The 14,216-nt window shown below is 35.4% G+C and overlaps 1 protein-coding gene across 2 annotated transcripts in view; it reads right to left on the bottom strand.

The window, feature by feature from the left end:
- Positions 1 to 13,431, bottom strand: part of LOC120331829 (stabilin-2-like) — a 50,898-nt gene extending 37,467 nt beyond the window's left edge. The window contains exons 1-13 of one of the 2 annotated variants that reach the window (XM_078113625.1): positions 13,267 to 13,431; positions 12,734 to 12,825; positions 11,275 to 11,449; positions 10,511 to 10,669; positions 9,044 to 9,139; positions 7,578 to 7,763; positions 7,116 to 7,249; positions 6,400 to 6,555; positions 5,221 to 5,444; positions 3,869 to 4,014; positions 2,292 to 2,410; positions 1,329 to 1,529; positions 270 to 425 (exon numbers count right to left, since the gene is read on the bottom strand). In XM_078113625.1, the coding sequence (XP_077969751.1) occupies positions 270 to 425; positions 1,329 to 1,529; positions 2,292 to 2,410; positions 3,869 to 4,014; positions 5,221 to 5,444; positions 6,400 to 6,555; positions 7,116 to 7,249; positions 7,578 to 7,763; positions 9,044 to 9,139; positions 10,511 to 10,669; positions 11,275 to 11,449; positions 12,734 to 12,825; positions 13,267 to 13,369 (1,947 nt within the window). In that variant the 5' untranslated portion in view covers positions 13,370 to 13,431. The remainder of the gene's footprint in view (positions 1 to 269; positions 426 to 1,328; positions 1,530 to 2,291; positions 2,411 to 3,868; positions 4,015 to 5,220; positions 5,445 to 6,399; positions 6,556 to 7,115; positions 7,250 to 7,577; positions 7,764 to 9,043; positions 9,140 to 10,510; positions 10,670 to 11,274; positions 11,450 to 12,733; positions 12,826 to 13,266) is intronic. The other variant, XM_078113626.1, reaches the window with a different exon arrangement.
- Between the last annotated feature and the right edge of the window lie 785 nt (positions 13,432 to 14,216).

Raw genomic sequence — 14,216 nt, 5'->3', positions numbered from 1 at the left:
ATGGTGTCCATAAAGTCTTTTTACAATTTCAACTTTATGAAGTCATTCTCAATATATCTTAACCAGGTTTGTTGTATTTTATTCTGTAATTGTTTAGTATTTTTACTTCATTTAATACATCTGTGAGGGCCAAAACAATATATGGTTTCGATAAATTCTCTTTGCAATTTAAAAAAAAATTAAGAGACTTTATGGAAACCCCATAAATAAGAAGTGTTTAAGTTAAGTCTTTCCCTTTCTATTATTTTTGCATAAAACCTCAGCCATACCTTAGCTCCCTCATTTCCTACAGTTATACTCCCATCCTCTTCAGATACATTTGCAGCAACTCCACTTATTTCTTGTAGAATTAGTTGAAATACATGAATTTGTGAGGGATACTCATACATATGATTTTGAAGTAGCATATCTAAGGATGGCCTACCCTGTGCATTGAAATAATTTTGACAAATTTGCACATATTGTTAAAACATATACTGGTAATTATCATAAAGAAGTCACAAATTATCTGATAAACTTCTTTATAATACCTTATTTATCCTAAATTTTTTAAATAATCATATCACACATCATAACCAAATCATTAACAAAGCTTCTGAAATATTTACACACGGAGTAAGCTCGAATAGACTATGATTTCTATATTCACAGCAGTGCGTAATCATTAGGGCAAGGGTCAGCAACCTTTTGTCGCTCGCGGGCCAAAATTAAGGTTGCAAGTCATTGGTGGGCCGCACATATTATTAGAAAGTTGAAAAACCAAACGGATGGTACTTTTTATATTAAAAATCAAGCAGTGATACATTTCTCGAATAGAATATAGATTTATTTCGTCATTGCATCTCATAAAATTTCGTTTGAATATTTTCAGCGCCATTGAACCCTTTGCACTTAGCATCAACTTTTCTGCATTTTGTTGCCATTTGCTTAATTATATTTAAATTATATGCTCATTAAACGAGTAATTGTGAAATAGATAGTTGTTAGGTTATAATATAATTTAGTCTGAAGAAAATATTAAGAATATATAAACGGATGTTTTATTAATATAATTTAGTGGAGCGTCGCAGGCCGGATTATAGTGCTCCGCGGGCCGGATCCTGCCTTAGGTGGCGACCCCTGCATTAGCGTATACCACACTCTCTCGTATGATTACTAGTTCTCATAGGAAATTAGACAGCTAGATATTTGTTTCAGATGCACGAACTTGAAGGGGAAGAAAGCCAAAACTGACAAGCAGTTATGTAAACCACCCTATGGCAATGAGGAATCCAGCAATCCTCTTGCGCATTATCATCTAAAATTGAATGAAAATGTAGTGAGCTCACATTCTGACTCATTAAATATCTCAGTTCATCTTGTCCAAAAGATTTATTCATAGCCTCGTTCGTGGGTGCAAATAACATATAGGATCCTTCTGACAGTTTCTTTTGAAACGAGAAGCTCTTTTTTATTAATTTAGTGAAAGCAAACATGCTGTCCATTTTTTCCAATGTTATCAAGGCTGTATCGTTGGTCATGAATGATTTCTATTAAAGATAAAGTCAGTGGAATTATTTAAAAAATTGGTACTGCCGTAGTATGTAAACCAAGATGGCGGACATCGGAACGTAGTATGTGTAGCAGGTTAGGGTTAGGCCATAATTCCAGGTACAAATACTACGGGAGTCATTTGGCTAACTCGTAATAAAACCAAAATAAGGAAAATTGGAATAAAATTATGGCCCAACCCTAACCTGGTAAACATACTATGTTCAGGTTTCCGCCATCTTGGTTCACATACTACGGGAGCGCCAAAAAATAATGTAACCAGTGAAAATACATTTCAAATTACGAAATAGGTAAGTATAATTTGATTTATCACAAAATCGTCACAAACTAGCCAAAAAAAAGAAAAATCTGTTGAGGATACCAACTAGTGAAATACAAAGAAGTGAAATTTAAAATGCGCAATATGCGCATCGCTCACTGGCACAAAAAACACTGCCAGCATCGAATATAAAGCATAATCTATACCAGTGAAGATTCCCGATAACTATTCTAAATGATTTAGGAGTCTTGCTGCACATTATATATTTTTGTAACATTTCATCTGGCCGTGGTATGACATCCATAATTCAACTATTAGTGCTGAGGAAGTCCGACTTTGGTCAGACAAATTGTCTTTATCTTTATTAAAGTTGGTCGAAATATTTGCAAATTATATACATCAAACATGATGAAAAAAGAAAGAACGGCATTCGCATTTCTAAATTGTGTGGAAAATTTTGGAAAAAAAAAAGAAGACTAACCACATCAGGGGGATTGAGTATAGTATCTATAATGTACAACAGCCCATTGGTAGCTGGCCTTGCATCAACAAGAATCTTTCCATAAACTTTCCCTGCAACATTTATATCAGCAAAATAACCTATAAAATAAAATAAAACATACTTAGTGATAAATGAACATAGATACAGTTTATTCTAAAAATGTCATAGAACTAACCAAAGTTCCCTCTAATTTTTCGTAGTATGTGTGAGCAGAAATTTTGGTGTGTGCGCACTTTTTGGAAATGACTAATATTTGTGCAAAAACCAATGAAGAAATTTTGGCGTTCTAACCGGGCAATGGGTGGGCCAACAACAAACTTTCTCAACCTGCCAACCGAGAACATTGTTACATTACATCGAGATACGTCTGTGCGCAATAAATCTATGCATGTGCGCAGCCCATGAAAGCTGTGTGCGCACGCACACGCGCACACTTTAGAGGGAGCACTGGAACTAGCAGTAAACCCAAAAATGACAATTTAATCTATAAAGGTCGAGCAACCTTTGACGACTGACCATTGTTGTTACATTGAAGCAGAGCAGGATGCGAATAAAATATTGAAGTATAGAAGTGAACTTACAAGTAACTTTTAAAATAGAAACAATGGCAAAGGAAGCCATAACTGCCAGCAGTTACATGAACCAACCTTTGACAGCGAGAGCTGCAGCAATCCGCTTGAACAAAATTACCGGTACTCCCCACTGAATTTAAACATGCAAACTCGTAAAAGGTAATCAAAGGTGTGATTGCAAACATATATTGCTAACGTTTAGCACAGGGTTTTTTATCCTGGGGTTTGCGGACCCCTGGGGGTTTGTGATGACTACATGGGGGGGTCTGTAACTATATTAGAGAGTCTGGCCCAATAGACGTTTGATTTCAATCAAAAAGTCATTGCATCTTTTTGGTTGGGCATTGCAGACAAATGCTGAGGCAGTGTTTCAGTTCTTAGCGATATGATGACGAAATACAGAACCAATAATACAGACTTGTCGTAGAGTTGGACCTACAAGTTTGCTTGTCAGAAACTTCTCTGAAAATTGATAAATGGTGCAGTGAAAAGCATCCTCATCTCTCACATTAATTTCGTTTGCGTTTTTGTGTTGCAAATGAAACATTCCTCGTTGGATGGGCATATAAATTGAAACCGCGTAGGATGGGGTTCATCAAAACTAATATTCACAAATAGGAGTCCAAAGCCCAAAAAGTTTGGGAAACCCTAGCTTAGCACAATGCACCCCACCGAGTCTAATAGAAAATAATACCAATTGTTGAAAGAATATTGGCATTGCAATGTAGTACTCTTAAAATCTGGACAGACGCTTAGGGCAAGTCAATGCATCTGAAACAAATAACTGGTCAACTTTACCCTATCCGGCATGGATGGGGCGGTGAATGGATGAGTGGCCATGGTATGCCATATGATTAAAGTCGACTTGTTGGCTTTTTTCTCTCGCTCTCGATAATTTACAAATCTTAGTCAATGCAATCGATCGCCAGAGTCCAGTGTGTATCAAACTAGATAGGCCATCGCGTCACTCAAATAATGTCAAACCTGCATCATCGTCATCTTCATCACTATCAGGGACTTCCCCCGGTCTAAGACATTTGATTGGATAGTTATATCCAATAACAGGATACATTGTCTTGGCACTGTCTTGGGTAAAATTAAGGTGAAATTCTCCAGCAACGATGTGTGATCTGAAAAGAAATTTTAATATGAAACAATGAAAACTGATGAAGTGGCCCAATCATGTAGGACAGTGGTTCCCAAACTGTGGGTCTCGACCCCTGATATACTGATTTTTGAAGTTGCTGAACGTTTCTAGTTGTGGGGTGGCGAGTATCTGTAGGCTTTGATTTTATGAAAATTGGGGTCGCAAAAAAATATATTGGAAAACCACTGATGTTGGAGACCAAGCGTTTTCTGCAAACTCCTTGCTCTTGGAGAACGCTGACATAATTTCTTGAGAAAAAACTGAAATAATTAGTATAGAAAATAGGGGATACCTAAAATTTGAATATTAATATAATGTTCTCATTTTTTTTTCATTTTCATTTCTATGTTAGCATATAACTGTAATATTTTTTCGACTATCACATTATCCATTCTAAATTTTTGTTTTTGACCTGTGGTCATCAAACTTTTCAAGCCATGTCCCCTCTTTAGAATGTTTCAAGTTTCGCACCAAACCTCAAAAATGATTAGTTAATAATAAGCTTCAGATAACTGATATTAGGGTGAAAGTATGCTTGATTTTGAAAAACACCTTGAAAATTTGTGGATAGAACGTAAATATTGAAATAAACGAAAAGCTTTGAAATGTAAATATCAAAAATGAGGCCGGCAAGATCGAATCTAGCAATCTCTCAAAAAATTGTCTACGCCCACGTGCCCCTCTGTTTAAAAACCACTGTTTTAAACATTAAACTACCTCAGTAAATGGGTTAGTGCAATGCAGCTGACAAATAGCATTATATCTGGCATTTCGTAAGTTATGTATTAGATCTATGTAAAAGAAACTAAATTAATGCATCGTACGAAGTGACATAAATATATATCTTGCGATGAAGGAACCTGTTGTTAGTGAGTTCTATAAAAAGGAAAACCTATTCTTAGGCTTTTGAATCCCACCACTACTTATTTTTAATTTTAAATGATTGTTGTATACTCCCGAAGTATTGAACCAATATGGCGTAGTGTGTGTACCAGGTTAGGATTAGGCTATAATTTTATTCCAATTTTCCTTATTTTAGTTCTTTTATGAGTTCGGGGACTAGCCAAGTGACTCCCGTAATATTTGTACATTAAATTATGTCCTAACCCTAACCTGGTACACAAACTACAATCCGGTGTCCGCCATCTTGGTTCACATACTTCGAGAGTACCTATTGTTGTATACATACTCTAGATTGTACGCTGAACTAATGTTGTCAGCAGGAAAAGCGTCATCAATAGGAACAAATATGGTCATAGTAGCTGGCATGTCCATGAGATGAAAATAATCAGAGATCTTGTCTATTGCATTATTTAGTTTGTTTTGATATTTTCCACTCTCATTCAGCTTCTCTAATTCTGATAATATATCACCGTAGCAGACTCTGAATCTCTCTCTAAATCCTTTCGGACACTGAAATAAAAAATGGTCAAAATGAAGTTTGATTCATCTACAAAGCTGTAAGTTATCTAACAGTTCTAGGAAATTTCTCTTAGGAAAAATTATTATTTAAGAGCATACCCTAATTCCAACCCTATAAATCCAACTGTTTTAATCACACATGTTTGTTTTAAAGCAAAATGCTTTTTTGATTTTTACTATAAGGCGAAATTTTCTGCGACAAGATTTCCTTTAGCAATTTTTCCGGTCATGTTATCTAATGTATGAAATTAATTCCTATCAAGTTAATCCATTTTAATGACAGTTTTTTAGCCAAGTTTATCGAAAAAGTATCAAATAATGAAGTGTCAATATCAATTTTCTCAAGATCAATTAATACTACAAAAGTATTTGCAAGAGATTTACAAGAGATTTCCAATTTGATGACTGCTTTAAAGCGCGTTTATCAAAAAAAAATTAAGGAAATAAAATATCAAATTTTTCAATAAGAACCACTTGAATTCTGCATTTTATTATGTTATTTATTATGTGACTATATTTAAAGGAGCATTTTGATGTTGATGGTCGTTTTTATGCAAATCGACCTAAGAATGCTCTAATATATGAAAGGAAAATTTAACGTATATTTCAATAAAATATATTAAAAATGCATTCTCATGTTTCCCGAATGGAGGGAGATTTTGCGTAAATTTGTTGTAGCATTACTAATATTTTTAGTTTTTATTATTATTATTATAATACTTAATCTTGAACACACAATAAACCCCACAAACTGTAAAAAAATGTGAGTGCAATTTGGACATAACACTGAAGATTGAATAAATAATGTAGTTTCTGTGCATTCTGGAGGAAAAAGTTTCAAAATAGGAGAGAGAGAACTTTAACAAAAAAGGTTGGGAACCAATTCTCTCAATTAATTTGAATATTTATGAAAATATTTTTGAATTCATACTCTATCTACACTTACTGTACATTTGACTGTTATCTCATTTCTGACAACAACAGTTTCACACGAAGCCATTGGATCGCAAGTTGTTTTTGGATACTGGCCACAAACGTCAACAAGAGAGCAACCAAAATCTGGAGTGTAGTCTGAAAATCCATAACGACATTCACAGTGACTCTGAAATACAATTTTTGTAAATAAGAATACAGTATATCCTCGCATTTAAGCCGAGTTTAAAACTCGAAACAAAAAAGTTGCCAAATTAAGAGGCCGGCTTATGCGCACATAACTCTGAACGCACTGGAGCGTCAGCTTATACACGCATAATTTCGATTGCACTTGAGACTTTTTCACTGTTAATAATAAAAGTAAAACATAACAATAATGGGTATCATTTTCATTAAATCTCTCCTGCAACCATTTGCTCTGATAGGTGCGCATGCCGTGTTACGATTTGAATCTTCCCAGTTCAATATTGTCTATTCATTTTATTTCACTCTTTGTTAGGAGTTTGGGAACGTGGAATGCTATGAACTCAACATATTTAGGTCATTTAGGTGCACAGCTTTTCAGCTGTATCAGTGGAAGTTCCTACACAGTCTTGTTTGGAGCAAGAGGACAAGCGTGGATCATTATATATATAGAAGAATCCTCCCTTGTTAAATATGAATTTACAAAATGAAGCTTTTAACACCAGGGAACATATAATTTTGTTTCCTTAAAAATCAAATACTTACTTTTGCTGGTCCATCATATTTACATACTGTGCTATTACTCTGACAACCACCATTGTTTGTCTGGCAAGGATCTATAGGCGAACACCAGGTTCCATCTCCTGAAAACCCTTCTTTACATTCACAACTGACTTGACCTGTGATTTTATTGATAGAATGTTTAGGATTTCATTATTTTCTTGCATGATAAATACATACAAATTTTCCTGATTTTACACAGACCACAAATATTGAGAGTATGTGAAAAGGACTCAAAAAGCAGCTCAAAAAATTATAAGCGTAGGCGGTTTTGACATACCACCGATGTCTATAGGAGCTGACTGTATCATGATATAGCCCCATCTTGTCCATACCAAAATAATTTTATTGCCGTTACTTTTCTACTGCATTGATTACTGTATTTCTAGGTTGACAAAGTAGTAAATCTCTCTCTGACAAATATTTGTCAAGTAATATATACCTCACCTGGTCCTGTGTGTAAGCAAGTAGCATTGGAATGGCAAAATGAGTTTCCAGTTGAGCAAAGATCAATATCGACACAGGTAGAACCATCTCCTGTGTAGCCTTTATTGCAATGACATTTTACTACCCCAGTAGTATTCAGGCATGCTGCATTACTGTGGCAATTCAATGATGAACAAGTTGCTAAAACTGTAAAAAAAACAGTATAAAGATTATGTTTGTATATAAAATAGAAAATTGCTGATACAGAGTTTTGTTTAGAGCAGTGGTTCTCAAACTTTTTGGGCCTCGCACTTTTTTAAAATTTGTCAAGTCTCGCGCCCCACCTCAAAAATTACTAGCTAACAATAAGCTACAAGTAACAGATAGTAAGGTGAAAGTATGTTTTATTCTAAAAACATGTAGAGCAGGGGTTCTCAACCTTTACTCTGTTAAGTACCCCCCGAGTCACGAAACAATCAACGCGAACCTCCAAAGTCACGAAACAGTCAACGCGAACCCCCAGTAATCATACACTAAACTAAATTGTGATATATTGACTTACAATTTGCTGCAACGACTGCCAAGCCGTGCATTTCACATTTTTGCGTCACAATCACAACAACGCAAGATCAGGAAAAATGTACGCCGAGTTTCAATTGGCAAATATTTTCCTCTTGTAGTTACTTTCTTTGTTAAAGGATATTAAAAAAAAGCAACACACGAAAACTCGACTGTCATCCAAGTACCCCTGGAAATCTTCTCGTGAACCCCTGGGGGTTCGCGAACCCCAGGTTGAGAACCCCTGACGTAGAGAATGAGTGAATGGAAGTAAATACGAAAATAAATAAAAAGTTTTAAAACGTAAATATCCAAAATAAAGCGGGCAATATCAAATCTAACAAATAATTTTATTTTTAATTAGCTTCACGCCTCCTCGAAAAATTAAATTGTCCATGTCCCCCTTGTGGGTCGCGCCCACCGATTGAGAGTGAAAAAGTATTATGAAGTGCAAACCCACTCAAGGTAATAAACAATGCCAATGATAATACTTAGTGATAGCTAAAGTAATAAAAGAAGAATAGGATTTTCAATTTATTCCAAGAAGAGAGGGAAGGTGATGAGATGGCTCAATCACACAGTGAAGCCTGTTCCATCAATCGGTTGTCAATCCGTGTCAGGTATTAGAATAGTTAACCAGTAATTTTTTCAAACACATAGATTTGGCAGTGGAGGAATATGTATCTGACCAGCCGTTACGTGAATCACCCTGTTACAGCAATCCTCTCGCACATAGACCTCATGAGATTCGAACATGCAAACCCACGCGGATAACCAGATGTCAAGTGTGTTTCCCAGAGTTTCAAACACCGACCAATAGAAAACTAAATCTTAACTAAAACACTGAATAGCTTGGCTGCTTTGAGAATCATCTCCCTTAGTTTTTGACATTTTAAATCAATATATTGTTCCATTTGAACTCAAATTACCTTTATCACATAGTTTTCCGCCATATCCATCAGCACAAAAGCATGCACCTGATCCTGCAACTCCATTGTCACAGGTACCATGAACACATGAACATGCTGTAGGAATTAAACATGCAAATCAATTTTAATCAGAAATAAAACAAATTTTTTATCATAATCAGTTTGATTTTCATGATTTGAGGAAATTCTATATACAGGGGAAGCAAAAAACTTCCCTCATTTTAAGTAATTAAATTGAAATGTTAGGGATTTTTTGACCCACATTCACATTATTAAAATTCAAACTTAATCGAACTTACCTAGCATCAAAACCATTAAAAAGGTAAAGGATGTAAAAAGTTTTAATTTTTAACACTATGCTAGTGTATAATTTTAGGATATAAAAAGCATGATACAAATTTGAAAAATCCGCAAGCACAACAGTAATTAAGGGGCATGCAAATTATATAAATTTTAAAATCTCTGTGCAATTACAATGTGCAAAAATTTTACCCCTTTCCCACCTGAGCCAAACCAGAGGGATTTCCAAAGCAAAAGCTACTAGATACACACATAAGTGTCTAGGGCTGGGCATTTTCGAATACCTGATGATTTCAGAATCGCATTGAATACTTTTTTCGAATCGAATCTTGAATACTTGAATATATAATTGTATGCGACATTTTATTATAATTGATATTGTCAACAAATGAGTTACTGAAAACATAGAATACATCACTCAGACAGATTGCTGAGCGTTTAACACGCAATACGAAACACGTTTTATCAATAACTCATTGAAGAAAATAGTCATATGTAAGAATTACGTTGAAAAATATGGTTTCAATAAGACAAAATTTAAGGAATTCACCTCTACCGTTTGTTGGCAGGAGAAAAAGGCAAGATGGCGGCGATTCGAAACTTTGCTCTGAACTGAACCGATTTGAATAATTTACTATTCGATTCAAATATTCGATTTGAAATGCCCTGCCCTATAGGTGTCAGCTTGCCTGGAGCCTTGTTTGAATGAAAACTTTCTCTAAGGAGCCAGAACTTAGAGAATTATAAAAAAGCAGTATGATGGAATCGAGCACAGAAGTTTTAAGCTCGAAGGTTAAAGGCGTTGCGATTAAACCACATTACATAGTTTCTGGATGATGTGGGTAGGCAATCCCAGAACAGGAAGATTGTTCTAAAACAAAGTAGCACTTCACACATCAATGTCTGATTATGCAGATTAGTCAAAAATGGGTGCTCCAGAAGTATGTGTACCGATATGGAGGTAACTAATTTTGTTCGCCTACTTTACATCAAGTTGTGTAAAGAGACTGAAGCCTATGTGCAGATGGGCAGGGATATATTCACTTGGCTAACACAGACAGTCCCCGAACTCGTAATAGAACTAAAATAGGGAAAATCAGTATGAAATTAGGGCCAAACCCCAATCTGGTACACATACTACATGAGTTAAAAACGAATAATACTCACTGCTTTGACAGGTTGATCCGTAGAACTGCGGTTGGCTGCATTTCTCACAGACTGACCCAATTAAATTTCCTTGACATGAACAAGTCCCATTTCCACTGATTCCATCAGAGCAGACACCTTTCCCACTACAAATTACTCCGTTGTTATCTTTGGGGCATCCTGAAAATAGAGTTTGATGTTTTTAAAATTTCTCTTATGTGAGAGGAAAATGTACATATACAGTGTGGAATAAAATAAGAAAAAGCACTTCAGTGTGAAGGGGCATGAAAAAAATAATACTTGATATTGAGCAGCGAAACCCCAGACAGGTTCAAGCATATGGGCAAATTACGACCCACGGGCCGGATTCGGCCAAGCGAAGTGTTTCACTTGTGTCTGCTAAAATTACGATTATAGTTTTCATGGATATAAATTTTCGATGAAAATAACATCATAATGACCCAATTGTAAAATTGTGCTTTTTAATACGATATAAATGTTAGCCTGCCTAGCTGTTAGACCAGCCTTTGTAAATGAACATTTTTATTCATATTTTTTTATAATGAGTTTTGAGCCTTCGTCTCAGCAATCAAGTCTATTATCTGTAACTGGCCCACTCAGAAAAGTAAGTGGCCCATCCGGTACTAGCACACAATGAAAGAAATGAATGAATAAAAATAGAAAATGAAAGTGAATATCATTAGGCCGTTTCATCGGTTTCAGTCTCCCTAAAGATGAATTTATAAATCCTAATCCAAATATTCATACAATTATATTTTCCATACCTTGGCAATCTTGACCCCAATAACCAGCACAGCATTTGCCCACTGTCACTGTTTGTTGGCATGTATGAGTGCATCCCCTTGCTGGCATTGTTTTTTCTCCGACTTGTACTTCATATTTACATCCTCTTGCCCCTGTCCCTCTTGATAACTTTTTTGAACTTCCTGGACAACCGACCTACAATTTAGTATATGATTGAGTAGTATATAGAACAGATGTGGCATTTGGGCAAGGTTTTTGGACCAGGTGCAAAAAATTTGCCACCTGGCGGGCCATGTAAGTGTGACGTAAAAAGTTACATTTTCGAACAATATTTACAGTGTTACAAGAGTAAATGTGGAAAACAATAGGCCTCGTGTCAAAACTAAATTTAATAGCAATCTCAACAAATTCATTGATCATTTCTCAGGTAAAACATCAAAATTTGGTTTTAGTTGGGTTGTGACATCATCAGGCGGGACATATTGAAATACCCAACGGGCCGGATTTGGTCGCGGGCTGTAGTTTGCCCATGTCTGATATAGAGTAGTCAATTTGACCACTGTTTTTGGGTTCATGCATTCGATAATATTTTTATCGCATAAGTGAAATTGGAGTAAAAATATTGATCTCATATGATCGGAGGTAAAGGTGAGAGTTTTAGAATTTCAAATCAACATCAATTCAAAACAATTCAGACACAAGGCACAACACAGTGACATTGTCTCACATTGTTCAAAAGTTTCTCTTTAACTATTTCCTTTGCATTTAAAGCTTTTCCCAAACCATATCAGTCATATTTCATACGGGTCATAGTTTAAAAAAAAACAATCAGGACACTCCAATTCAGAATTTGATTGAAAAAAATACTGTCTTAAAAAATTGAATATATAGTTGGAAGAAAGAAGCCTACTTAAGTGGCAGCAATATGTGCCTGCTACATAGAAGGCCTTCAATCGGTAATTGAATATATATAACCATGGCATAGTTACATCCAACTACAGTATAAAATGATAAATAAGTCTTACAACCTGTATTTGTTAAAAATGGTTAAAAGCTAAGAAGACTGCATGTTTATATAGGACTTGTTAAAGCTAACGATAATAAGATTAGTCCTCAAACAGGTCATATACTCGGATATCAGAGCTTCACAGAGCGATGGATTGGAAATTCAGTATGTTATATAGAAAACCCAGTGTCCCAAATATCGTATGTCAATTGTCACACACTTGCTTTCCGCTTGTACTGCAGTCGTACCACTTTGCCACACTTGTACCATTTGTACCCCACTGTTTTAAGTTAGGGCACAAATCAGGAAAGTGTGGGGCACAACATTTTTGTGATGACGTATTGGCAGTCGCTAGTAATATGGGGGGAGAGGGCTAAAACCAACAAAACATTAACAAAAACTGTAAATATACAGTTTCTTGTGTAGAAACACTTCACTTTGCTCAGCCAGAAGTTATCCCATTATATTCTTACCTTCCTATTCTGCCAACAATTGACACAACTTGTTTTAAATATTTGAGTTGTTGTCGTATCACAGCGATTTTCAGAAATTGTCGATTCAGTGTCTGGAGCATAAAGAGGAATGAAAGTTATAAAAAATATTTGGTTCGGCGTTTGGTGCATCGTGCTAAGCGATAGGATTAGTACTTTTTGTGGGTTTGCAGGTTCGAATCCCGCGGGGAGAATAATTATGTGCGAGAGAACTTTTGGACTCTTTGCTGTGAAGTGGTTCACGTAAGCGCTGGTCGTGGGGATTTGCTCTATGAGTTATACGTCTTATTGGGTTTACTATTATATATAATTAAATACACCCAATTCACTACTAATCTAAAAAATTACAATACATCATACAGAAGAATTTTTACATTAATGCCGGGAAAGAGGAGAGTCGATTGGACGGCTATATGGCCCCTCGCCCGGTTATCGGGTATGGAAAAGGTTATCCACCTTTTTGTTTCAGATGTATGGATTCGATTCAAACAGTTGAAATATAAATTGATACTTACATGATAAAATAAATAAAAATATAATAAACGTTAATTCCAGCGTTACAGAAATTCCAAAACTTTTCATAGATTTATTCATCTTATTTCTGAATGCGAGAAACATTCTTGGGTGTAATTATCCAATCATTGGAGACGAGAAGTTATCGGTAATTACTACAGATATACTATTCTGTAATCAGTAATAAAATAGTTTGGTAATTGTCAGGCAACCTGCGGCTCGCCAAATTAGGCCCCCAAAAAAAAAATTGTGCGGGCCCGCGGAAAAGAGGCAATTTTGAAAAATGGGCGACCCCCGAAACGAGCTATTAATTTATTTTAATCCAATCCAAATTCCAATTCTATTGTGTTGCAAACCCTATCTTTGAGTCCAATTCATTATATATGGCTATGATGTCACAAGGCCATAACAGCAAGCTTGTGCGAAGCGAAAACACATGTCATAAGATCAATAACCAAATTTTTTGTGCTTGCAACTACTAGAAAGCCTAAGTTTAATAAAGTGCGACCCGCGGTTAAACCCAGTTATTTGTATCAAGCCTTCATGTATTAAAGGTTGCACACCCCTGTCATGAGTTATTCAAGAGTCTTGCTGCACAGTAACACAAATATATTTCTGTAACGTTTGTCTGACCAAAGTCAGACCTCTTCAGACATAAAATTCATCTACCATAAAAAAAAATTTACCTTGTGAAAAACCGATTAAATTGTACATATGCTACCAAGCTCAGAAAAACACTAAAACTCTCGAAATAACATACTCAATATAAATAATTTTTCAAATAACTGCTAAATTTTATCGTTTCCAATAAAACTAGGATATATAGATGTCCACGAAATTTCACTCGGTATTATAGTAATAAGAATTAATAATTTATTTGTCTTTGTTCAATAATAAAATTATTTTCATTGTGTTCTTATTGCGCTTGTAGTTCTCATTCATCATACAATAT

This window comes from Styela clava, chromosome 6, assembly GCF_964204865.1.
Source record: "Styela clava chromosome 6, kaStyClav1.hap1.2, whole genome shotgun sequence".
NCBI lineage: Eukaryota > Metazoa > Chordata > Ascidiacea > Stolidobranchia > Styelidae > Styela > Styela clava.
The sequence above is the reverse complement of the archived record's forward strand: the minus strand, read 5'-3'. Positions and strand labels throughout refer to the sequence as shown.